This window comes from Dermacentor silvarum, chromosome 5, assembly GCF_013339745.2.
Source record: "Dermacentor silvarum isolate Dsil-2018 chromosome 5, BIME_Dsil_1.4, whole genome shotgun sequence".
Taxonomy (NCBI): domain Eukaryota; kingdom Metazoa; phylum Arthropoda; class Arachnida; order Ixodida; family Ixodidae; genus Dermacentor; species Dermacentor silvarum.
This window is the reverse complement of record NC_051158.1, coordinates 100,690,737-100,718,123: the sequence shown is the minus strand read 5'-3', so window position 1 is coordinate 100,718,123 and position 27,387 is coordinate 100,690,737. Positions and strand designations below refer to the sequence as shown.

Sequence of the window (27,387 nt, the reverse complement as noted above, 5' to 3'; positions counted from 1 at the left end):
GGATGACGCCATCGTCAATCATTTCCTTGACTTGTCGTTGAATTGCTTCTCGTTCTTTCTGCGAAACACGATATGGCTGCTGGTGAATAGGACGTGCATCCTCGTAAGTAATCATCCTATGCTGCGTGATGGGTGTCTGACTGACTTTCGACGATCGAGCAAAGCAGTCCTTGAATTCACGCAGCAGTCCCCGCAGTGCCGCCTTATTGTCCTCCGACAGCTCGTTATCGATGTCGATATCTGGGACGCATTCTTCATCGCTGTCGCTTTCTCCACACGCGAAACACTCAATGACGTCCTCCCAGGCTTCAGCGTAAGCGACGGCAGTGCCCCGGAAGAGGTGTCGGTGCTCATTTGTGAAATTGGTGATCAAGACGTCAGCTTGGCCATCCCTAACGTCAATGATTCCTCGAGCCACGCTAATTCCGAGCGTAAGTAGAAGGGAGACGTTACACTCTGCGAGGACTTCGCCTTCACGTATGCCCTCGGACGTTACCGCAATCATTACACTAGCACGAGGTGGTATCGTGACGCTGTCGTCGGAAATTCGAAGAGCGGCTGTGCGGCGGCTGGCATCTCGTGTCGTCGCTTTCTTTGTAGAGAAAGAGATACAGCGTCGGTGGAGGTCGATGATGGCGCCATACTCTCGAAGAAAGTCTATGCCGAGTATTAATTCACGGGAGCATTCTCGAAGAACAAGGGAGCTGATCGAAAATGTAGAATTTTGAATTTGCACCCGAGAAGTGCACACATCAAGCGGTTTGACGACATGTCCGCCAGCTGTCCGTACGTGCGTCCCTGTCCACGGCGTAATGACTTTCTTTACATGGCTTGACAGTTTTCCGCTGATAATCGAATAGTCAGCGCCAGTGTCGATTAAGGCAGTAACATTTCGACCGTCGATCAGCGCAGGTATGTTCATGGAGAAGTCTCCAGCCTGAGATACTGGCGTCGTCAAGTCTCCGTCGGTCTGAGGTCGCTTCGATTGGAGGTCTTCGGCACGTCCAGTATCAGCGGCCTCGCCTCGAAAGGTCGCTGACGTTAGTTTTCCAGGCGAGGGCTCGGAGATCGTCCTTGCGACATCCTCCTTGCACCTCCCGAATAGGATGGTCGTGGTGACGGCGATCGCGACTGGCGCCTTGATGACGGTGGCGCACGCTGTCGGGCGAGAAAATCTTCAATCTCGGGTGGCCGTTGTCCGAAACGGGGTCGGGGTGAATTGACAGGAAACCCCTGGAGTCCAAGACGGCGGTACTGGCACTCTCGGTATAAATGTCCCGCCTCACCACAGTGGTAACAGAGCGGTCGACGATCAGGCATGTGCCAAATGTCCGATTTACGCGCGGATGGCCGAGCCTCTCCAAAATAAGGAACCGCCTGCGCTGACTGCAGCGTCGCATACGGGGTGACGGCAGGTAGGGGCGCTGGTGCAGGGATAGGGGGCCTGAATGCGTCGGCATAAGCCGCACGCTGGTAGTCGCTCATGGTAGGAGGCGTCACCGGCGACGGGGCGGGGCATCTTAAAACGTCAGCGTATGTTGCCCGTCGAGGTTCACTTGATGTTGTGAAGGCCTCAACTGGTGGAGCGGCCTGAAGTGCTGCTTCGTAACGTGGTGCGCCGAGCGCATGCTGCACTTCGTCACGCACGACGCTAAAGATGAAGTTGGCTGAAGGTTGTTGCGTCTGATGCAGCTGTCGCAGCTCGTCGCGGACTACCGCTCGGATAATCTCGCCAAGCGACTCGACGTCGGTCGTGAGAGCTCCTAGGCCACTGGTAGCAGAGGAGAGATTCACTTGCCGATCCTATTGGTGCGAGCGATGGTGCAGGGCCTTCTCCATGACGACGGCGTCAGTGAGAAACTCCGCAACCGTTTTGGGTGGGCTACGAACGAGTCCACCAAAAAGCTGCTCTTTCACTCCGCGCATCAAGTGACGCAGCTTCTTGTCTTCCGACATGGTAGGGTCAGCTCGCCTGAAGAGACGCACCATGTCTTCCACGTACATAGCCACACTCTCGTTGGGTTTCTGAATGCGAGACTGGAGGGCCCATTCTGCTCGTTCTCGACGATCGGAGCTGGCGTAGGTGTCCAAGAGCCTGCGACAGAACTCACGCCATGATGTCAGGATGCCTTCGCGGTTCTGGAACCACGTGCGAGCACCATCCAAAAGACAGAAATAAACGTTTTTGAGCTTCGCCTCGTCGGCCCATCCGTTGAACTCTGCTACGCGCTCGAAGTCCGCCAGCCAGTCTTCCACGTCTTCTAGAAGGTCGCCATGGAAGGGACTTGGCACACGCGGTTTTTGCAGCGTGTAATGAGGAGGTACCGGAGGTACCGGAGTAGCCGTCGCAGGGTTTGTCGAGGTAGTAGCGGATGCAGCATCGATACCTGCCGACGTTGTCGTTGTCCTCTCCGGTAGCGGCTCAAACTCAGGGGCCAATCCATGGATTCTCCGGCTGGCGCGATGTAATGGCGTGAGCACCGGTAGCGATCTAGCGTTCCTGCTGCTAGGAGGGGTCTGTTGCATGGGTCGAGAATACCCGCACCTCCACCAGAAAAATGTCACGTTTAATGAAGAGGCGACTTCTAAAAGAAGCCGTTAAGGTAAGTCCGAGTCGCCAAAGGGGCAGCGCAGCACCGACATCAGACCAAGGCGCTAGCTCGTGCACAAGACTGTCCTCGTCTTCTTCTGGGAGCAAGTGGCACAAGCGCGTGGCAATATGTTCCACAGGATGAGACATGCGCTTGCTGCAAAAAAAAAGCCTCAAAACGACTCGCCACATCGTATTTTAATGCCAAGATATTGACCCAGCGAGACCCGTAGGTCGTGTTCACCATCCAAAAGCGTTGGTATTCAAAGAAGATGGCACGGTTAGCTAGTCAGCAGTCGAATAAGTAAGAGACGATTAGAGTATTGGGGGATAAACAACAAGAAACATATTGAAACTAGAGTCATAGTATATGTAGGTAGTGGCACAGTATAGTGATAGAAGGTTTAAATACGAAAGTTCAGATCAAGATCACAAAGCCAAACGACGTGATAGCGATAGATGTAGTAAAATCTGATTAAATCGTGCAGGCTAGGGGACTATTTGTCCCTTCACCGCGTCAAACGGGACGCCAATATACATTATCATCATGATAATAATTGGTTAACTAGTAGCTCGCGTAGCTTACAAGCGGTACCGTGCGGTGGTCTCGAGAATGGCGGTAGTTGAGTACATAATACTACGGGTGCCTTGACCTGATTACACTCAAGTATTAGCGTCCTAAGTGCCTAGACACAGCCAATTTTATTTTCATTACATCAAGAAAGGAGATGCAGGTCAGAATGTAAGCCAGCATGAAGAGAGCGCGATTTTTCATGAGGTAGTCACTTCAAAAAATCACAGGCCTGCGCGGCACACGCAGCACAGTCACAGCGTAAGCTGGTGGAGCGGCTCAAGTGTAACTGCAATTTCTCTTCGCCTCGTAGAGACTTTCTGCCCTGCGTCGACGGCGAGCTGCGGCTTGTAATGCTCTCTGCATAGCAGTCTGCTGAGCCCGATGATGCCTGGTTGTAGCCGCGCACGTAGCTCTACGACTCGCTTCTTCAGCAGCGGTTGGTACTTTGCGAGGAGACGCCATAGCGTGTACCGAAGAGCTATCCAGAATACGTGGCGCAAATCTCACATCCGTTGGCCCGTGGCACGTTACATTGTTGTTGATGATGATGATGATCGTTTATTGGAATCTTCAAAACAGGCTGGTGACAAATAGTCACCTAGCCTGCTTGAGTTAAAACAGGTCCAGTTACATGCAGCATGCAACTCCTATGTGCAACTTACATGTCGGCCACGCTGCGTTTGCAGGCGCCTTAACTAGATGGCGCCACCATACTGGCGGAGACTCGGGATCGCGTTGATTGCGCGCCTCGTCTGAATCGCATCTCGTCATCTGCGCTTGCGCGCTTGCCTAGAGTGCGCTTATAGGGCATTTTTCCGCTGCCTGATAGCAAGCGCTCGCGTGGCTCAGTTCAATAAAGAAAAAAAGCTTGCGTGGCTCAGCGGTAGAGTATCTGAATCCCGCGCAATCCCGCGATGCCGGCGGCAATCGGGTATTTTTCTTCGCATTTCAGGCGATAGCGGTTACGGACACAGGCCGCCGGCGCCGGATGCGGAGGCAGCCGACACCATCGCGAACTGAAACGGCTATTGGAATGAGCCCACAACATCTTACGCTGTAATACGCTTCTGACGGACCTACTTATCCTCATTGTCGTTTTTTGGGCTTACGCAATAGCTATTCACCACAATAGCTACTGTTATGGTCAAAAATTTGGAATTCGCCTTTTTTCTGTGCTGTTGGGACCAGAAAGCCTTCAGGGCTTTGTAATTCGCTTCAATGTGGGTGTCAGGCTCTATTCCGCTTCAATTACAAAGCTCTGACTACAGCCACCCACTGCTCATTCCCCGAGCAGCAATAATAATTCTTCTTTCTTTCTTTCTGGGGTTTTACGTGCCAAAACCAGTTCTGATTATGAGGCACGCCGTAGTGGAGGGCTCCGGATTAATTTTGACCACCTTTGAATAATAATTGCAAGACATGTTTATTGGTAACGACCTTATGTGGATGCCCAATGCGCCACTGTAGGATCGCCTGTCCGCGCGCCAACAATATTCGTCAACATGTCTGTGCGTTCACCAATATTAATACAATTCGAAAAGCAACAAAGAAATTTCATAATTTTCAATGCGAACCACTCTTAGAAATACACACACTAGAGAAAATAGTAGAAGGCACACAAAGCATGAAATTGCGCTCGTCCTGGCCAAATGAATTTACACAAGCTTTGACATGTTACGCAAGTTCTGGTTTTTGGTTATTGGCTTGTTCTTCAGCTGCCGGCAGTACAGGCCCATTGCCAGACACAAGTAATAATTCAGCAGCTTGACAAGGACGTCTTCTTTGTGGAACGACAAAGGGGAAAAGGAATTTGAAGCTCTCCAGCACACCATCTGTTGTTTTACCTTATATATCCATTTGACTTACATACCTTGAGAATGGTCGTCATCTTCTTTAAAAAGGAGGAAAATATGCATGTTGCGATGTATCAGCTTGACATGTGGTTTGCAGTTTGCGAGATCTTCGGTTGCGCTGCTTAAGCGATTTTGCCCCTCGAGAGCTAGAACACAAAGTGTACAGGATAATTGTTTGCTTAGATTCCTTGCTAAAGATCGTGTAAGATAGTAAGCAACGCACTGAACGACAGTAGCAATTGGTAATCTTGTTCAAACATTCCATCACACTGCCACCATTCTTCATTTAGAATGCCGTCGAGTCTTCGTTCTAGCTACCTTTTTTTTTTGGGGGGGGGGGGGCGGAGGCTACCTAGACGTTAATGTAAACATCTCCCTGACAACAGCGAGATTTAAAAAGATTATCTCTTTTTAGGAGCTGCGGAGTTCTCAAACTGTGGTGGTTTGAGCAGTGTATACCGCGAAACCATGCCGTACAATTGAAAAAAGGTAGGAAACTTGGGATGCTCATTCTAGCCACCGGCTTGCCTCAGTATGCCAGAGAAACACTCACACGTGTCTTGGTTCATTTTTGCTCTGTACACGTACTTGAACTCGCAGAGCTCTTGAAGGTAAGGTGACAGCTGTCTGGCTGATTTCGGGGTGACCTATAATCCTTCAGCAGTGGACGTTAGAAAAAGGTCCTCCTGAATTTCGGTTCGAAAAACGTCTTGCCAAAAATAATTAAGCCATTGTGATGCTTTTGGAGGGACACCAAATTCTTGCATCTCAGTGGCAGTCCTTGAACAGGAAACCGACGCTTGAGGGTATCGAAGAAGCATTCAGAAAAAGAGTGAATTCAACAGTCAAATTAACATTGTGCAGTTCAGATGATCCTTAGGGCGCACAAAACATTCACTTCGTTTGCCACAACATTACTAAAATGTTGCGTGGCCAGCTTTTCTGTAACTGTAAGCATGGGTGAGGTGTTCGCATGGTTATATATCAACTTTGGCCACACTCGAGCATCGCCAAATTTTTTTTTAATCTCCTACAAGGAGCGCATTGTAGCGTGACCATTCTATGAGCAGGTCCTTTTCTCCTCAGAATTTTCTTGTCGTAGAAACGATTCCGAATGAGCTTTCCAAGGTTTGAAATGATGTCGAGTGTCTGGAAATACATACGCTTTTCTTGATGCATCTTTTAGGTGTTAAAATGCATTCATCACTTTCCGTATAGCGCCACTGATTTTCAGCTCCATCCACATGACTCTATACGCATTTGCACTGTCGAAAACACCATTGAAGGCTATGCCAGCTTGATTTAAGTGCACAAAGCACCGAAACAGCAATTGAGCTAGCTGTGTCCAGTTTGTTGGTACCTTCCAAGAAAACACCTGCACTAGGTGTAAATAATTCTCACCAAAAGCTGACAAAGAAAAGACAAGATCATCTGCTGACTGGTTGCTCTGATAGATCTTTTACCCGTGATGAAACAGACCCGCAGATGCAATCGTCTTCGAGTTTACAGCCAGAGTTTGGTTTTTGAATTTCATCTAAAATAAGTATTCATCTCCACAGAAAGGGCGTCTTGCTAGAAACATTGAGCTTGAATGCTAAGAAACAATTTTGAGTTAAAGTGACGTTTAAGCCACGCCATACCTATATACCTCTCTGTCGAAACGCAGGACATGGGTAATGTGTATTCGTTTAGCAAGAATGAGTATGCGGGGATTCTACTGTTGAGCAATAGGCACAGCAGTAGCCAGATGTCAGAGTAACTCCTGTTGTTTTTCTTCGGGCACTTAGCAACAGAGATGCATTCGTTGAGGAGAAGCAGCTGTGTTGGAGGAATGGCAAGCTTTTTCAGCGCTCCTGTTTCACCTCTTCTTCCTGCAGCTGTATTCTTTTGTTTCTGCTGGCCGCAGTTGTTTTCCAATTACTTTGTTGCACTTTACCAGCCGTGCGCCTGACCGCTGCAGTGTACTCCTAGCTTGAGACAAAGTTTCAAGCTTCTGTGGCTGGGATGGCAGTACGGAGAGCCAGATTGGCTTCAGAGGCTTCCTCTTCCTAGGTCTTGCAATTTAACGGTCAGAATATATTGCCACGACACAGTGAAGGGGCTGCTACTTTCGGTCGGACCTTCGAAGACGACGGCGACGAAGTGGCCAGAGGCGAGCGACAGCCTTGCATCAGTCGCAGGTGCTTGTACAAACCTTGTTTATAGTTATACTTTCTTAATAAACGTTATTCCTGTAACATATCTTTTGTGGAAGTGCTGGGTAAACCTGCCAACGTGCCGGCTCCATCAACCAAGCACGGAACTTCGAAGCGGTCGCCGTCTTGGTTGCTCCGCGATGACTAGCGAAGTGTCGACGGTGCAGCAGCCACCGGCCCCTGTGATTTTTAGGGGCGAAGCACCTTAGGATCGAGCTTGTCCCCCCCTCGTCGTCGTCGTCCGTAGCTCTAGTTTGCATGGAGTCCGCTAGGGGCGCTGCGGTGCACAAGGGCGTTCGTTCGCGACGCGCGCTCTCTTTCTCTCTTCAGCCATGGATAATAACGGTCGGTGCACAAGGGCGTTCGTTCCCGACGCGCGCTCTCTTTCTCCTTCAGCCATGGATGATAACGGTCGCTTCTGATAACGGCGCGCCCGCTATGGATGAAAAGGCGAGAGTGACGGCTCAACTGCAAGCAGAGTCGAGGGCTCGCAAAGCTGCTGCAGCACGGCGACGGAAGACAACAAGCGGACCCGGAGTCTAGGGCGCGGGAAGCTGCAGCAAAACGGCAACGCCGGCAAGCGGACCCGGAGCTGAGGGCTCGCGAAGCTGCAGCAGCACGGCAACGCCGGCATGCGGACGCGGAGCTGAGGGCTCGCAAAGCTGCAACAGTACGGCAACGCCGGCAAGCGGACCCGTAGCCGAGGGCTCGCGAAGCTCGCGCTTGAAGCGAGCATCGGCACCACCAACCTCAGGTAGAGAACGCTTCCGGCGTTTTGCCGCCGCTTCCTGCGCTCTCGTCGCCTCTGGGTTCGCGTGCCGGCGTCGGGAGATTCATGGTTAACCGAATGATCCCCGGGTGCTTCGCCCACTCATCATTATTCACTTCGTGGATATGCGGTGTTTTTTTTTTTGCACCCACAAGACCCGGGAACCTTTTCTGACACGGATGGCTTGGATGTCGGAGAGTGGATCGACTTCTACGAACGCGTCTGCAACCACAACAGGTGGGACCCCACGGTGATGTTAGCCAACGTGATATTGCCACGCGCTTGTGCCACTTGCTACCAGAAGAAGACGAGGACAGTCTTGTGCACGAGCTAGCGCCTTGGTCTTTTGTCGGTGCTGCGCTGCCCCTTTGGCGACTCGGACTTACCTTAACGGCCTCTTTTAGAAGTCGCCTCTTCATTAAACGTGACATTTTTCTGGTGGAGGTGCTGGGTATTCTCGACCCATGCAACAGACCCCTCCTAGCAGCAGGAACGCTAGATCGCTACCGGTGCTCACGCCAGTACATCGCGCCAGCCGGAGAATCCAGGGATTGGCCCCCGAGTTTGAGCCGCTACCTGAGAGGACAACGACAACGTCGGCAGGTATGGATGCTACATCCGCTACTACCTCGACAAACCCTGCGACGGCTACTCCGGTACCTCCGGTACCTCCTCATTACACGCTGCAAAAACCGCGTGTGCCAAGTCCCTTCCATGGCGACCTTCTAGAAGACGTGGAAGACTGGCTGGCGGACTTCGAGCGCGTAGCAGAGTTCAATGGATGGACCGACGAGGCGAAGCTCAAAAACGTTTATTTCTGTCTTTTGGATGGTGCTCGCACGTGGTTCCAGAACCGCGAAGGCATCCTGACATCATGGCGTGAGTTCTGTCGCAGGCTCTTGGACACCTACGCCAGCTCCGATCGTCGAGAACGAGCAGAATGGGCCCTCCAGTCTCGCATTCAGAAACCCAACGAGAGTGTGGCTATGTACGTGGAAGACATGGTGCGTCTCTTCAGGCGAGCTGACCCTACCATGTCGGAAGACAAGAAGCTGCGTCACTTGATGCGCGGAGTGAAAGAGCAGCTTTTTGGTGGACTCGTTCGTAGTCCGCCCAAAACGGTTGCGGAGTTTCTCACTGACGCCGTCGCCATGGAGAAGGCCCTGCACCAGCGCTCGCACCAATACGATCGGCAAGTGAATCTCTCCTCTGCTACCAGTGGCCTAGGAGCTCTCACGACCGACGTCGAGTCGCTTCGCGAGATTATCCGAGCGGTAGTCCGCGACGAGCTGCGACAGCTGCATCAGACGCAACAGCCTTCAGCCAACTTCATCGCTAGCGTCGTGCGTGACGAAGTGCAGCATGCGCTCGGCGCACCACGTTACGAAGCAGCACTTCAGGCCGCTCCACCAGTTGAGGCCTTCACAACATCAAGTGAACCTCGACGGGCAACATACGCTGACGTTTTAAGATGCCCCGCCCCGTCGCCGGTGACGCCTCCTACCATGAGCGACTACCAGCGTGCGGCTTATGCCGACGCATTCAGGCCCCCTATCCCTGCACCAGCGCCCCTACCTGCCGTCACCCCGTATGCGACGCTTCAGTCAGCGCAGGCGGTTCCTTATTTTGGAGAGGCTCGGCCATCCGCGCGTAAATCGGACATTTGGCGCATGCCTGATCGTCGACCGCTCTGTTACCACTGTGGTGAGGCGGGACATTTATACCGAGAGTGCCAGTACCGCCGCCTTGGACTCCAGGGGTTTCCTGTCAATTCACCCCGACCCCGTTTCGGACAACGGCCACCCGAGATTGAAGATTTTCTCGCCCGACAGCGTGCGCCACCGTCATCAAGGCGCCAGTCGCGATCGCCGTCACCACGACCATCCTATTCGGGAGGTGCAAGGCGGATGTCGCCAGGACGATCTCCGAGCCCTCGCCTGGAAAACTAACGTCAGCGACCTTTCGAGGCGAGACCGCTGATACTGTACGTGCCGAAGACCTCCAATCGAAGCGACCTCAGACCGACGGAGACTTGACGACGCCAGTATCTCAGGCTGGAGACTTCTCCATGAACATACCTGTGCTGATCGACGGTCGAAATGTTACTGCATTAATCGACACTGGCGCTGACTATTCGATTATCAGCGGAAAACTGTCAAGCCATTTAAAGAAAGTCATTACGCCGTGGACAGGGACGCACGTACGGACAGCTGGCGGACATGTCGTCAAACCGCTTGATGTGTGCACTTCTCGGGTGCAAATTCAAAATTCTACATTTCCGATCAGCTCCCTTGTTCTCCGAGAATGCTCCCGTGAATTAATACTTGGCATAGACTTTCTTCGAGAGTATGGCGCCATCATCGACCTCCGCCGACGCTGTATCTCTTTCTCTACAAAGAAAGCGACGACACGAGATGCCAGCCGCCGCACAGCCGCTCTTCGAATTTCCGACGACAGCGTCACGATATCACCTCGTGCTAGTGTAATGATTGCGGTAACGTCCGAGGGCATACGTGAAGGCGAAGTCCTCGCAGAGTGTAACGTCTCCCTTCTACTTACGCTCGGAATTAGCGTGGCTCGAGGAATCATTGACGTTAGGGATGGCCAAGCTGACGTCTTGATCACCAATTTCACAAATGAGCACCGACACCTCTTCCAGGGCACTGCCGTCGCTTACGCTGAAGCCTGGGAGGACGTCATTGAGTGTTTCGCGTGTGGAGAAAGCGACAGCGATGAAGAATGCGTCCCAGATATCGACATCAATAACGAGCTGTCGGAGGACAATAAGGCGGCACTGCGGGGACTGTTGCGTGAATTCAAGGACTGCTTTGCTCGATCGTCGAAAGTCAGTCAGACACCCATCACGCAGCATAGGATAATTACTTACGAGGATGCACGTCCTATTCACCAGCAGCCATATCGTGTTTCGCAGAAAGAACGAGAAGCAATTCAACGACAAGTCAAGGAAATGATTGACGATGGCGTCATCCAGCCTTCAAACAGTCCGTGGTCGTCACCGGTTGTCCTGGTAAAGAAGAAGGACGGCACTCTCCGGTTCTGTGTTGATTACAGAAAACTTAACAACGTCACAAAGAAGGACGTTTATCCGTTGCCGCGCATAGATGACTCTCTTGACCGGCTACGGCGAGCCAAGTATTTTTCCTCCCTTGGCTTGAAAAGTGGGTACTGGCAAATAGAGGTAGACGAGCGTGACCGGGAGAAAACAGCCTTTGTCACTCCGGATGGACTTTACGAGTTCCGCGTACTTCCGTTCGGGTTGTGCTCTGCTCCGGCAACCTTCCAACGGATGATGGACACGGTGCTCGCTGACCTAAAATGGCAAACCTGTCTCGTCTACCTGGATGATGTGGTCGTATTTTCAGGCAGCTTCTCCGGACATCTTAAGCGACTGCGGCAAGTGCTCGAGGCAATCCGATCGGCTAACCTCACGTTAAAGCCTCAGAAATGTCACTTCGGTTATGAAGAATTGAAGTTTCTTGGTCATGTCGTGAGCGCGGAAGGCGTCCGTCCCGATCCCGAGAAAACTGCCGCTGTAGCTGCTTTTCCGACTCCTACAGACAAGAAAAGCGTTACGCTTCCTGGGATTGTGCGCATACTATTAGCGCTTTATACGCAATTTCTCTAAAATTGCTGCACCACTTACTCGTCTCACTAGAGACGACACGCCGTTCATCTGGAGCTCTGCACAAGAAGCAGCTTTCGCCGAGCTTCGACATCGCCTGGCATCACCCCCGGTTCTTGGACATTTCGACGAGGACGCCGAAACAGAAATTCATACCGACGCCAGTAACGTCGGTCTGGGTGCGGTGCTCGTACAGCGGCAGGAGAACGACGAAAGGGTCATAGCTTACGCCAGTCGCACCCTATCACGACCCGAGTCCAATTACACTACCACGGAGAAAGAGTGTCTTGCCGTCGTATGGGCACTTGCCAAGTTTCGACCTTACCTTTATGGCCGCCCATTCAAGGTCGTGACGGATCATTACTCCTTATGCTGGCTGGCAAACCTAAGAGACCCTTCTGGACTACTGGCACGGTGGAGCCTGCGCCTGCAGGAATACGACGTGACCATCGTGCACAAGTCCGGCCGCACACACGACGATGCCGACACATTGTCGCGCGCACCTGTTGAATCTGCCGATCAACACATCGAAGACGACAGCGTTTTCTTGGCGCCATAAGCGGGACAGACGTATCGACACGGCAGCGAGCAGACTGTGAATTGCGCCCCATAATTGAACATCTAGAAGGCCGCAACGTCACTCTGCCGCCGCAAATTGCTCGAGGTTTGTCGTCGTTTTGTTTACGGCAGGGCATCCTATACAAGAAGAATTCTGCTGCCAGCAACAACGCCTATCTTTTGGTCGTACCCACAGAGCTTCGTGATGAAATCCTTTTCGCATGCCACGACGAGCCTGCTTCTGGCCACTTGGGTTTCACTCGAACCCTTGCCAGGGTACGAAAATCTTACTACTGGCCGAAACTCGCCACATGTGTTAAACGATACGTCCAAGCCTGCCGTGAATGCCAACGCCGAAAGTCGCCGAATGTGAAGCCTGCGGGATTGCTGAATCCTATCGAACCGCCTCGAGGGCCCTTCGATCAAGTCGGCATGGACCTCCTGGGCCCGTTTCCGTTGTCTACTTCCGGAAACAAGTGGATAATTATCGCCACGGACTATTTAACCCGCTATGCTGAAACAAAGGCTCTTCCTAAAGGCACAGCTTCTGAGGTTGCACAGTTTTTCGTACAGAACATCGTACTACGTCATGGCGCCCCATCCTGTGTCATCACAGGATCGAGGAGCGGCGTTTACGGCAAGGCTGCTTGAAGAAGTTTTTCAGCTGAGTTACACCACGCACCGAAAGACGACTGCCTATCACCCTCAAGCAAATGGCTTGACTGAAAGGCTTAACAAAACAATGACCGACATGCTGTCGATGTACATAGACGTGCAGCATAAGACGTGGGACGAAGTCCTACCATACGTCACGTTTGCGTACAACACCGCTACGCAAGAGACCACACGCTTCACGCCTTTTGCTCTTGTTTACGGTCGTGAAGTGCAGACGATGTTAGAAGCCATGTTACCATGTGACACTTCTGACAATCTTGATGAAGACACTGAGCGTTTCGTGCAACGTGCCGAGGAAGCACGCCAACTGGCTCGCGTGAACATCAGGAAACAACAGTGTATTGACGCGCGACACTACAACCTTCGCCACCGACAAGTTGAGTACCAACCGGGTGACCAAGTGCTAGTTTGGACCCCCGTTCGCCGTAAAGGCCTTTCGGAAAAACTTATCAGTCGGTACTTCGGCCCTTACAAAGTGCTTCGGCGAGTAAGTGACCTCAATTATGAAGTCCTTCCTGACGGCACCCAGCCAGCACGACGCCGACAACCGCGGCCCGAGATTGTGCACGTAGTGCGGTTAAAACCATATTGCACACCACAATAGTCCTGGTTTCCGGACCATTACGTTTCTCCTGGGACAAGTCTTGCTGCCCGTCCATGCTTTGTTTAGCATCGAGTCGATGCTCTTCTGGGAGGAGGGGTAATGCCACGCGCTTGTGCCACTTGCTCCCAGAAGAAGACGAGGACAGTCTTGTGCACGAGCTAGCGCCTTGGTCTTTTGTCGGTGCTGCGCTGCCCCTTTGGCGACTCGGACTTACCTTAACGGCCTCTTTTAGAAGTCGCCTCTTCATTAAACGTGACAATATTTTATCTGAAAGGAACGGCACGCGTGTGGTACCGGACGCACGAAAATCCCACAAGTTGGGACGCTTGCAAGGCGAAGCTGCGTGAGTTGTTCGGCAGATCATTTGGCAGTCAGCAGGCCGCTAAAAAGGAGTTGGGATCTCCTGTCCAGACGACCACTGAATCGTACATTTCGTACATACAGGACGTACTGGGCCTTTGTCGAAAAGCTGATGCAAAAATGACCGAAGCTGACAAGATTTCTCACATTTTGAAAAGAATAGCCGACAATGCGTTTAATCTACTTGTATTTAAGGACTGTGCGACGGTAGACGCCATAGTTAAGGAATGCCAACGCTTTGAACAAGCGAAGAGTCGCTTCATCACCCGCCAGTTTCTTCGACTACCTAACACCGCCGCCACATCATCATGCGAAGACCCACCGATGCCTACACAGACTACAGCGTCGGAAGATATAACGCGCATTGTCCGCCGCGAACTCGAAGCACTAGCTCCTACGACCGTTCTTCCAGACGTTCAGTCGGCCAACCTGCCCACCGTGTCACTCATACAAGCAGTCATCCGCCAGGAGTTCGCGAACATGGGATTACCATCGGCCGTCTGTTCCATCCGTGCACCCGAACGTACCCCTGCAAATGGCACCCAGAACCAGGTCTACCCTTCGCGCTATAGAAACCCGGCTGACTGGAGGACGGCAGACGACCGACCCATATGTTTCAAGTGCTCTTGCGTTGGACACATTGCCTGTCACTGCTGCAGTACCTGGTCGTCGCGGTGAAACTGGAGCACTGGATATTGGCGTCGTCCTGGAGGCAACAGTGGACGGTTTTCCCCTCGCTCTGAACCACATGCTTCCGATGATTCCGATGCCGCCGTTCCACACTCCAGTTTTAGCCGCTCACCGTCCCCACAAGGCCGTCGATCAGACCGGTCATCGTCCCCTGCACGGCCTGGCACCTACGCTCCGGAAAACAAAGCCCTGCAGCTCCCGGAGGTGACGCTGCATCAGTGACCCGATATACAAATCATTTGTTGACTGTACCTACGCACCGAAACCTTCTGGACATTCAGGCGGACGACGTTACCCTTACGGCCCTCATAGACACCGGAGCGCAGATTTCAATAATGAGCGCTGCTCTCCGTACTGAGCTCAGCAAAGTGATTACGCCCGCAATTCAGAGCACAGCACGGGTGGCTGATGGCAGCTCGTCTGCCGTTCTGGGAATGTGCACTGCCCGAGTGTGCATTGCTGGCCATCAGACCATTGTTTTGTTTGTGGTGCTTGCGCAGTGTCCCCACGACTAGATCCTCGGCCTAGACTTTCTCTCGACGCACTCAGCCCTTATCGCGTGCTCCACTGGTGTTCTTCAACTGGAACTCCCTTTTGACACTCATGTACTGTCGGACACTCCCAGCCGCTTATGTTCTGTCGAGTTCTTCCACCTGCCGCCGCAAGCCTCCACGTACGTCCCATTAAGTCTCTCTCCTACTGTGTGCGATGGTGAATACCTTGTTTCCCCGATTCTCGACGTGGTCCTTATGCACTCTGTCGTCCTCCCGCACACTGAGGTTACCGTACGCGAATACAAAACCTGCCTGCCTCTTTTTAACTTTGGCCTTTCTACCCACGTGCTATCTGTCGGTATCGCGCTTGCCACCGTGTCGTCGTTGCAGGAATGCGCGATTTCTGTGTTCGCTGCCGACAGCCCTCGAACTGTTTCCGGCTCTCTCACAGCCACCTCGTCGCCATGTGCCGATTTCGAAAAAATTATATCGGCCGACCTGCCATTTACGCAAGCAGATCTTCGTCGGGTCTTGCTGTCCTTTCCGATATCTTTGATCTCGAAAATCGCCCTTTAGGCCAGACATTAGTTGTTCCGCACTCCATCCACACTGGCGATGCTCAACCGGTTCACCGGGGCCCTTATCGTCTTTCCGCTGCGGAACGCGTCATAATCCAAAAACAAGTCGACAAAATGCTGGCCAAGAACATAATCGAACCGTCCTCTAGTCCTTGGGCCGCTCCTGTTGTGCTGGTCAAAAAGAAGGACAACAACTGGTGATTTTGTGTTGATTATCGACGCCTCAACAAGATAACGAAAAAGGACGTTTATCCCTTGCCCCGACCACCCCTGAGCCCGACCTGACCTTCGTCAAAAACGTGCGAGGGGCTGAGTGGCGCAACCTGCATGAGAACCTCGGCAGCGACCACTACATACTGGCGGTGACGATCCCCATCAGCGCGGCACCACCGAGAGAATTTAAGGTCACCGACTGGGACGCCTTCCGCAAAACAAGGAAGCAAGACACAAGCGAATACGCCGACCTAGACAGCCTCTTTCGAAGGACTCAAAGAGGACGTTAGCACCGCGACGAGGGTCGTCCAAACCGAACTGAACGTGGAAAGGATGGACGCGAGATATGCACACCTATTAGAGGCAAAGAATTCCATCACGGCCAGGTGGAAAACGCAAAGACTTAATCGCAGACTGTGAAAGAAAATAGCTGCACTAAACAGGGAAATCGAAGCACACTCGATCGAGCTTTCCAAGTAACAGTGGAACGAGGTGTGCGCGTCGGTAGACTGACAAATAACAGCCGGAGGCAAATGGAAGCAACTAAAGAAACTGTTGGACGACAGGCAATCCAAAGGTAATCAGAGTTTGGCAATCGATAGGATTTTACACAAGGAAAAGGAGCAGGGCAAAACGGAGAGCGAGCTCCTAAAGGAGCTTGTGGAGACGTATTTGCCACTGGGCCCGTCGGGCGACGGCGACTATCCACAATATGCTGGCGCAGAGGTTGAAGAATTCGACGCGCCGTTCACGGAATCAGAAATTTGGGATGCCTTACAAGGCCTCAACGGACACTCGGCGACGGGCCCGGACGGGGTCTCGAACAAACTGTTGAGAAACCTAGACGGAAAGTCGGTCTAGAAGCTCACCGAAGAAATCAACAGAGTGTGGGAAACGGGACAGGTACCCGAGGTCTGGAAAGAGGCCTCGGTCATACTAATACCGAAACCCGGTAAACCACTTGCGCCAGGTAAATATGCGGCCGATATCGCTAACTTCGTGCGTGGGCAAGACAGTGGAACATGCCATATATGACCGAGTATCGCGGTACATAGAGAGAGAGGGCCTGTTCCCACACAACATGGTGGGCTTCAGACCGGGCCTCTCCACACAGGACGTAATGCTACTACTCAAGAAGCATATAATCGACGGCATGACCAGAGACACCAGGGGCATACTGGCCCTGGACCTAACGAAAGCGTTCGACACGGTCAAACACAGATTTCTATTGGAAACGATCTCGGTCATGTGGCTCGGCCGAAAATTCTATTCTTACATAAGCTCCTTCCTCAGAGACAGGAAGGCCACAATCAAAAGAGGACAGGCCAAGTCCAATTGGTACACGCTGGGTGCAAGGGCACCCCACAAGGGGCGGTGCTCTCCCCACTATTATTCAATCTAGCAATGAAAGGGCTTTTGGACCGGCTGACGAGAGTGACCAATGTCAATCATGCCCTGTACTCAGACGACATTACGGTGTGGTGCACGGGAGGGTCCCACGCAGATGTCGAGCGGGCTCTCCAAGAGGCGCTGGACACAACGGAAGAGTACCTGATGGAAACGGGACTCCGCTTGTCACCCAGCAAATCGGAACTGTTGCTGTACAGGCCCTCAAAACAGGGCATGAGGAATTTGACGCCGATCGATCAAACCCCAATCAAATTCAGCAGTGTGGAAAGTTGGGCTAGTTGGTGATTAATCATCATACCGTATTGATGTAGCAGCGCACTGACAAGGACAAAGTGGAGAGACACAAGATTGGGGTAGCAGCGAGTGTCGTGTATTCTTGTGTCTCTCCACTTTGTCCTTGTCAGTGCGCTGCTACCCCAATCAAATTGCATACGAACGACGGCCAGCCGATCCCCAGAATCGACACTATAAGAATCCTGGGGCTACTAATTGAGGCTAAAGGCGGTAACACGCAAACGGTCATGAAACTCGCGTCCAAAACGGAGAACATGCTCCGGCTGATCCTCATCACAGCGGCGCCGCGCACGACCTGAAGTCATCCACGTGGTGCGTCTTAAGCCTTTCTACGCCCGCTGACGAACTTATATAGGTCCTTTGTTGCTTTGTTATTTTTGTCCCTTTCTGTACCCGTGGTTTTGTTTTCGCTTTCGTGTTAGTAGCATCGGGACGATGCTTTTTAAGGAGAGGGTATTGACACGTATACATGTTTATCTTTCACCGGTGGCCGCTTTCCACCGGCTAACAAATGTTAAACGTTATCGCTCGGCGCAGGACGCGCCAGTATCGGAAGTTTCTAGAACGTTATCGATGCTTCTTTCCGCTGCCTGTTTTCACCGACGCTTATGTTATCTGATTCTATGACCGACGCGAATTGTCTAGAACTTTCTGGAAGACACGCGGGCATCAGGGATTAATCTGGAACCTTCGATTACTCAGGTATAAAAAACCCGCATTTCCCCGAAGGGGAGTATGAGGAAGTGCGAAGCAGGGGGTGATGCTATGAGGGGGCGCGCGCGACTAAACTGCAGAGCCGAGCGAAGGAGACGGCAGCGAGAGAGCACGACTGACGCGCCGGCGCCACACACACAACACGTGACGGCGGAGCGAAACACGCCAGGCGGTTGGAGAGGGGGTGAGCAGTGGGGAGAGTACGCACACGAGGGGCTGTTACCGGGCGAGGAGGGAGCTGTCAGCGCGAGGGGAGAGGCGGCGGCCGAGGGTGAGTGCAAACCCGTGGTGCAAACCTAACGGGGGGAGAGGCACACCAGCTGCATGGCGCCGTGACGTCACGGCGCGGAGACGGTGCGAGGAGCCGGCGCGGCGCGCGCAGCCACGGCGCGGAGGCGCCAGCTGCACAACGCGCCGTGACGTCACGGCGCGGAGAGCGGTGCAGAGCCGGCGCGGGGCGCGCGCAGCCACGGAGCGGAGGGCGGAGCGCGCGCAGTCACGTGGGGCGTGACGTCGCTGCGCCGTTGCTACAGACGCTCCTCTCCGCTCCTCGCGCCGTTGCTAGGGGAGAGGAGGAGGAGCGCGGATGCCGGCGGAGTTTTCGGGGTCGTTTGGCGCTGAGCCGTGCTCCCTCAAGGGCTGCAAAAGATAGCGCCAACCTTTCCCTTTCCCTCAAGAACCACTTATCATCATCGCTTAAGAAGTGCATTCGCACTTAAAAGCCGACGCGTTTTGCCGCTGATCAGATTTTCGACGATCGCCGACTGTGTTCGCCGCTATCGTTGTGCTTTGAGTGTAGCTTGCTTTTGTGGGCACAGGTTTATCATACACAGTTTTACGACTGTTTACTTCAGCGTCACAGCTACGTGGCAATATATGACAAGAATGACACAGATTCATGACATGCAGGACATTACATGACGCATGAATGACATGACATGCATTTTTATTAAGCTATTTATGTCGTCCGGTTTGTAGGTAATTTCTTTTTTTTTTCAGATGACAAGCCGTCAGAATTTCTTTTTCTTCTCTTTTAACATAGTTCACTAGTGTGACCTGCACTGACCCACTATGTTAAGCGTGACCTATACTGTGGGTGTTTGTCTGTCTGCTGTTTATTTTCTCACCTTCTTCATATCTTCCATTTCTACGTTTCTGTCCCTGCGTTTTTGAAGAGTAGGCAGGCGTTGTGCGCCTTCCAGTGGCAGTTTCCAGCCCGCTGCTCCTCGCTTTCCCTTTCCTAATAAGTGTATATATGTTTTCAAATATAATAATAATAATAATAATAATAATAATGATGATGATGTACCTACCATCATGTTATGCATTCCTAGCTTGGGCCACTAGATATGTGCTCCAAGGTTTGCATGTTATTACATGTCACTCACGTTATATGATGCATGCTTGTCATTCATGTCATGTATGTAATGCATGTGTTGTGACGTGTGCATGTCATTTCTGCCTTGCATGCCAGGTCGCTCTTGTCATTACACGCCGTGTAATTCATGTCATGCATGCATGCATTGTCATATGGTGTATGTCATGACATGAATGATACGTCATTTCAGCATGCCATGCCTGTATTTCATGCCATGCATGTAATGTCATTCTTTTCACGTCACGCGTGTCACGTGATGTCACTGCATTTCATGTGTTGCATGCTATTTATGATTTCATGTCAGTCGTGTCACGTAATTTATTTCATGATATGTCATGCATGCATATTATTTCTGTCACATCATGCTACTCATACATTACATGTCATTCGTATCATATCACGCGCGTTACAAGAGCAGCGGATGGCTATATTGGAGGCAACGAAATGTCGTGGTCGTGCCAGTGAAGCGAACTTCACGGGCACGACGTCCATTGCCTGCGTCAACACTGACGTAACAAAGTTCTTATCGACGCCTTGCTATACTTCTCGTCTTCACCTCAGGTGTGGATCTGGTGTTGAACTCGTTGTCCGAAGAGAAGCTGCAGGCCAGCGTGCGCTGCTTGGCCACGCATGGCCGCTTCGTGGAAATCGGAAAGTTCGACCTGTTCGAGAACAACAACCTGGGCATGTCCGTGTTCCTCCAAGATGTCAACTTCCACGGGGTCATGTTGGACAGCTTCCTGCTCCCTAACTCGGCTGCTGTGGCTCACAAGCACCGTGTCGCAGAGCTTCTCCGGGAGGGAATAAAATCTGGAGTTGTGCAGCCGCTGGATGTCACCATGTTCACCCGAGAGCAGACCGAGCAGGCGTTCCGCTTTATTGCCTCGGGGAAACACATAGGCAAGGTCGTGATCCAGGTGCGTTATGCTCGAAGGGTAGCGTGTTTGGAATGTTAGCGACAGGTCTGCTATGGGAAGTAGGATAACTTGCCACCGACAGGAAAAGAAACAGTAAGAACGAACTTGAATGTAACTTGCGTTCCTGTGATTCCCACATGAATACAAGTTACATGTTTCAGGCCGTGCTACAAAGAACCTGAACTGACCTTGTCACAGCGGGAGATGCACAGTTTTAAACTCAATCCTAAGTCGTCCTCTGCAGTTTCGAAAAAAGTCACGTGGCGTCGACTAACCAATGATCGCATATCTTAATTGGTCACACTTTAGGCGTAAACGTTAATTTTCTAATGTAACAGTGAATGGAATCACGGAGATCCGTAAGTGCGGCAATTTGGAGGTTCCAACTGGGTTTTAAAGACGCGACTTTGGGCCCCACGGTCGTAATTACGAACACATGTGAGGATGTCACAAAATTACAATGTTCAACAAAGCCGCATTTTTTGCTGTTCGTGGACTAACTGCAATGTCGCATCCAATTATTCTCCAAAATGTGCTCTTAGTTACAACTCTTGAATCACGATACTGATGCTGAATGCTTACAGATGCGGCCGGAAGAGAACGCTCGCACGACTCGCGCGCCCCCGTTGACACTAGAAGCAGTGGCGCGTCCCTGCTTCTATCGACACAAGTCTTACGTGATTGTCGGTGGCCTTGGCGGCTTCGGTCTGGAACTCGCCGAATGGATGGTCTCACGTGGCTGCCGCAACCTTGTCCTGGTGTCACGAAGCGGTGTGCGTACGGGGTACCAGAAGCTTTGTCTTCAGCGGTGGAGTGTCCTGGGAGCCACAGTGCTCGTCAGTAACGACGAAGTCTCGAAGGAGGAAGGTGCTCGCAAGATTATCGAGGCTGCGGCTGCCATGGGACCTGTGGGCGGGATTTTCAACTTGGCCATGGTGAGATAGCTGCGCTGCTCGTCAGCATTATTATGTAATTTGCCTTAACGATAACATTTCTACTACATTATCATCAGCACCACCCTTACATTATGTAATTTTCCTTCACGATAACATTGCGACTACATTATCATAAGCGCCACCATTACATTATGTATTTTTTCTTAACGATAAAATTGCTACTACATTATCATCAACGCCGCCATTAACCTCATTTCGCAGTTCCGATGTAATACGCAAATGCACTAAAATGAAGTAGTCACAGAGAAACCGCTCCATCAGAAGGAAAATTGTATTCGAATAAAGTAGGTTCGCGCGCTCAGGGGTAACTTGCTGATGTCCTTAAAAAAATAAATGTTTGAATGCATTCTGTGAAAAGCTAATCTATCGGTCTGAACTATGGAAAAGAGTAATGGAACGAAAAATATTCAGCGTTCTACCAAATGTCGACAAAATGACAGTATACGGTTTACATTTTAAAGTATCAGAGGATTTTAAAAAATTACCTGTAGCAGATAACATAATTCTAGTCCTTGAGTTGGATTGTTCAGAGGCGGACATTACTTCCAGAACAAATCGAAATACTTGTTTAAGAATAAAAAAATTCATTAATTACCTGCTCAAATAACTTCTTTACGGCAGATATTGCCATTTGCGAATTGTAGCCGGTGAATGTGCCAGGCGTATCCGCTTAGAATGATTTTGCGGACTGACACCAGTTTGGAGATATGCGCCATCAAACTCGCTGTAAATGTACTTTGTTGTTCCATTTACTTATGTTGCCATAGTAATCATATGGTCCCTCCAGGGGTGCTATGCAGGATGCGCCGAGTTTGGCGAAACTCGGGATGTTCACGAGCTCTGGCGACGCCCCAAGATGAAAGAACTAATGGTAACAAGACAAAGTTTGTCCGTCGGCACGCCTCCAGTTTGATTGGTTTATCTAGATTCACTATATGTGGCTATCATCCTTTGGGCGTTGTCATATGGGCGGTCGACAAACTGGGCCTCACGTGATCATACGGTCGGTGCATGGTCGTGCCGTCTTTCACTTGTTTGTAGTTCCACCGAGTGCATTACAGGCACAAGCAAGTTATAAAATAAATGCATTTATTACAATAATATGAGTCACATTAACGTGGGTTGTAAGCATTATAATGTTTACAAGATGTACACTGAATGTGTATTAGACTAGCTTATAGTTTTATACGTTTCGCGTTATACCACGAGGGGACGCTCGCGCTCCTCTTTTTTTCGCTGGATTCGATTGGCGCGGCTACAGTGTACTGGAAGTATGGGATAGTGGGTTCAGGGAGCGCCCGCGCGCAAGGCTTCTCACACTGATGGCGCGAGGTGGCGCCAGCAGAGCATGGGCTGTATGAAACTCGCGGTACGCGTTGCATCGCCTCCTGGAATCCTCGCTCTGTATCTCAGTGGATGTCACGTAAGTAATTGCCGCCGCCCACAGGAATTGCCGTGCTTACTGGCTTTTGAACGACCACCACCTAACGCAGGAAACGCTGAGACTGCCAAGCGGCCAACCTCGAACAGCCGATTTTCGAATGCAGCCCAGCACGGACTCGCGGCGTCGGTACATGTAATTTATTACTCGGGCGTTCCACGAATAAACCGAGACGATCCTATTTCAGTTTTTTTATATCGTTTCGTGCGTGATAACTGCAGTTATAGCAAACGTGACAATTTTAAAGCTTCAACGATGTTCTGTAATTTTGTTGAAAGGTGCGGTCAGGATTTGTTAGAAACCACCGAAGAGAAGCATTAGGTTAAGCTACATCGTTATGTTTCTTTTTCTGAATAAACCATCTTTATTATTCCCTGTAACTAACGATTCTTCAAGGTTCGCAAAAGCCTGGCGATGCGACCTTGTAGTTGCCTCCAGGTTCTCGTGCCGTCATAGATTTATATTGAGCTCCCTTGATGCATTGAGCTGTTAACGCCTTTAACATATTTCTCTGCCCTCAGAAGAAGCCAAAGCGCTGGCGTGGAAAAAAATGGGCGTCTGCATGCTTTCTAAACACGGCTGAATGCAAAAAAAGAAAACTTTCGAGAACACAACAATTCTTTATTTGAAGCTATACAGGTGTTGCCAATTCTCAAATGTACATCATTATATTCTGTTTATACAGCACTTCCTGGTATTCATGCACTGAACATAGGCTAGAGAAACAACTATGAGCACTTACTCATCTTTGCATGAAAGTTCTTTTTCCTACGCGCTTCCTGTGACTCATTAGATCATTTTACATAGAAGTGAAGCCTTGTCAGGACATAAAATTTCACTATGCTGGCAGTAAGCACTTCGGAATGCTCGCTGCACCCTACACCATATGAAATCTCAGAGTTGCCCAACAGCATGACATCTACTATGCTGTTGCTACACAGCTTTTCCTGGCTGAAGAAAGTAGTGAACACATTCTCCAACTTTCTTACTGTTAAGAAAAGTACACGTGACGGGTAAAGCAACCCTCCTTTGTCACAAATAGCAGTGAACATATCGTCTTCGGATATCCCATTTGGTCCTTGCAGAAACAAGTTTTTGCATTCTACACAGTCATTGCGAGCAATAAAGTTGCGCGCTACATAACCTGCCATGTAGTGGATAAGCCGGTCATCACTCTTTTCTATGATGTAGCCACTCTGTTCAAAAGAAATACGATGTAGCTTGCGTTCTGCCAATGACAGGTTACCTGACTCGATGAGTTTGTCAATGTCAGTTATCAATGTCAGCCTTTCGTCCATTGGTATCCTGTCTTGCACCCGGGAGCGAAGCAATGACGTTCACGCCTGCGGCCAGGCATTGCATCTGTCGTACCCCTTTTACAGCGAAGAAAACGTGGGTTGCTTCTTTCGGCAAGCGAGGTCAGAGAGCACAGCAGCACCGCACAGCAGCGCAAACAAAGCAAAAGCAACACGCTGCCGCCGTGCCGGGAATGCCGAGCTTACAGCCCACGCTACCGCAGCGCCACCGCATACATCCGGGACCTGTCAACACTCGCCGCTTCACGCCATCGTATGGCGCGCGCCCTCTCCTGAACCCACTACCCCAGACTTCTAGTACACTGTAGCGCGGCTCACTACGTGCTTGCGCCAGCATTTCCGAGCACCGATTGGTGTGGGCTTGGTTTTCTCACTGGCCTTTCAACAGATCGCTCATTGCTCCTTCTCTTTCCTCTGGATTGGATTGGTGCGGCTCGCTACCTGCTTGCGCTCCCATTCCGAGCACAGATTGGTGTGCGCCTGGTTTTCACACTGGGTTTTTAGCGGATCGCTCGTTGCTCGCGCTAAAGTAAGGCTGCGAGACGAAGTGAGTGTCGGCTATAGGCACATAAGTTGTTTGCCGCGCGCTTGCCGTGTAAGCACTCGGGAATGACGGAAAGCACTCGTACAAGGGTCAGAAAACTACGCTTTATTTGCTTTTAATTTGCGATGCACCTTCATAATTAATTGTAAGCGTCGAGCGATGGCTTCTAACAACCGCAGGAAAGAGTCTTTATACTGGGTAGCCAGAGCGATCCGTGGCTTCTAACAAACGCAAGAAAGGGTCTTTGCAGTGCACGTGGCCATTGAGTGGTACCACATCCATCCCAAGTGGGACTCCAGCATCGGTGCAGTTACCCTGTACCCATCGCTGATGAGGTGGCGCTTCACTTTTTGACAATAACTTTCAGTTTTTTGCGTATGAAGGCCCGTGATAGGGTCCACAATCTTCACGCTGTGGTTGAATATTCCTAATGCATATTGACGCATAGCCCGTTAGCGTCCACTAAATTTGGCATATATTTGTATGCGGCCAATTCGTCACTATATATGAATAATGGACCCCGGTTGAACATTGGCTGCAATAATGGCGCCTAGCGTCGCCGCCTTTCGTCTGTCGACCTTGAAAGTCGCAGCCCCTTCTGGTCGCGCAGAACATGCCGAAGACCCATGGGCCACCATCTTCAACACCGCCGTAATTTAGGCGGCCTCGATTGTACTTTTGCTCTCCGAGAAGAAGGCACTCGTCAATTTGCGCTATCTACCCGTGGCCACCGAGTGGACGTGTCGCGCCAGCAGCTTGTCCCTCGCGACCTTACGGGGGTAGTTCCTCCAGTCGGCGATGGCGTTCTCCGATAGAGGAAACAAGTCGCCGCATCGCCTTCAACAGCCATATGTCTAGGCTTTTGCTCACGCAGTACGTGAGCCAAATCATTTGCCGCCTGGAGAGGTGGTCGTTCGGACGGCCGAGGTGGTCCGTGCTGGCGAAGTAACTTCCTTCGCCTCTCTGCCCGTGCAGTGCAGCGGTACCGTGTAACTGCGAAAACTTATTTCGGCACCTGTTGCACCGGAAGGCAGCACGGCGTCCATTCTGAGTATTCCAATATAATGTTACCACTTCGTCTGCGCAGTTTGGGTGGTCCGAGTGACGGCGCAAGAAACCTTTAGGAGTGGAAACTTCGCCAGTTACGCCGACCACAAAATGTCACAAGTCCACGGAGTCACTATTAAGCTGGCGGAACCTGGCGGCCGAGAAAGAAATTATTGCCGTATTGGTTGCCAGGGCATCCGCTTACGTGTGTTACTCCCGTTCGCGGCCACGCACGTTGCTCCCGTTCGGCCGCGCGCCTCCACAAGTTCTACTGAGGGCACTCTCGCGTCCCACCTGCGTCCCCATCTTAGGCTAGCAAATTCCGAACAAGGGTACTCTGCATGTATCAGCGCTGTATTACGGCTCTCGAAGAGACACCGACAAGAACAGTTGCTGTTTCACTTAAAAGCCCACAAAAACAACGTTAAGGCGTGCGCGCTGAAGCGAACGCCCGTGTCGTCTGCTTTGATCGGGAGACACAGGCGCCGCCGAAGAGAACGCGCGCGAGCAGCACCACCGAGCTTCTGCTCTTATTTTTTTTTTTTTTCGCTGCTGCTTGCATGTCGCGCCGCAAGGCGCCGCCACTGCATGCGCCCCCGTCGGCGCATACTAATGTAACGTTATCTGGTCGCACGCGAGCGCCCGCGCTGACGGGAGTTTCTACTCCTAAATAATCTTCCTCCGAGGTCCGGGTTGAAGCCCAGGTGCTCGCAGGTGCCCCAGTACTCCGATGACGACGCCGGACCTGACCTGGGGCTGGGGCGCGGTACACGAGCAGCGCATGGAACGGGAGAGAGCCGAAGCAATCGCACGAACTTCTCCTCCGCAGCCTAGTCACACCATTCTGTGCTCAGAAAGCATAATTTGCCCACCACGCGGTCTCCGCAGACGAGGGCCTTCGCCTAACTCGTCACACAGCCAGTGCACTGACGTTTTGGAAAGCAAAAATGACGCTGAAACTCTACGTCGGTCATTTAAGTGAACGGGTCCAGACGGCCATATTGACGCTTACTGCCGCTGGATGCGATGACACAGGCTGCTGCTGCCGCCGCCATGTTCACGAGTTCAACTCGAGGGGGGTTTCGCGATGTACGAGTTTGGCACGACTTCGTCTGTGAATGAAAACGATAGGTCACGCCCCGCCCGAGGCATGTAACTCTCGAGCGCGCCCACCGCGGTTGGGCCACGCCCAACTTATTTTTCGGCAACAGCGACGTGGTGCGGAACTGAGGGGCATTAACCATCTTGACCGGCGAAATAAAACATGCACAACACACTGTCATCGGTGATGATCTAAAGCACCACTTAAAAAAAAAAAGCGTCGACTTTCGCTGGTTTATGCATACATCTTCTTGGGCTGCGATGGCACCACAACATGGTTCATTGCCTGCATTGTGGTGACGTAGAGCACAGCAAATAATTATCGGCACGTCACTGTAGCTGCTTGCAAGGCGTCGATGCGCCGTGGTGGACGACGATCCTCAGCAGTGCGTAGTGTTTTCCAACGACAAAGTATCGCAGCTCTCATTTGAGATGGCTTCTCTGTCATCGGTGATGTATCGCTGCCGCAGTGT

At 51.4% G+C, this 27,387-nt stretch overlaps 1 protein-coding gene across 1 annotated transcript in view; it reads left to right on the top strand.

Moving 5' to 3' along the window:
• The window catches only part of LOC119454278 (fatty acid synthase), a 73,601-nt gene that overhangs the window by 20,858 nt on the left and 25,356 nt on the right, over nucleotides 1-27,387 (top strand). The window contains exons 6-7 of the mRNA XM_037716250.2: nucleotides 20,154-20,509; nucleotides 21,094-21,444. Coding sequence (XP_037572178.2) covers nucleotides 20,154-20,509; nucleotides 21,094-21,444 — 707 coding nt within the window. The remainder of the gene's footprint in view (nucleotides 1-20,153; nucleotides 20,510-21,093; nucleotides 21,445-27,387) is intronic.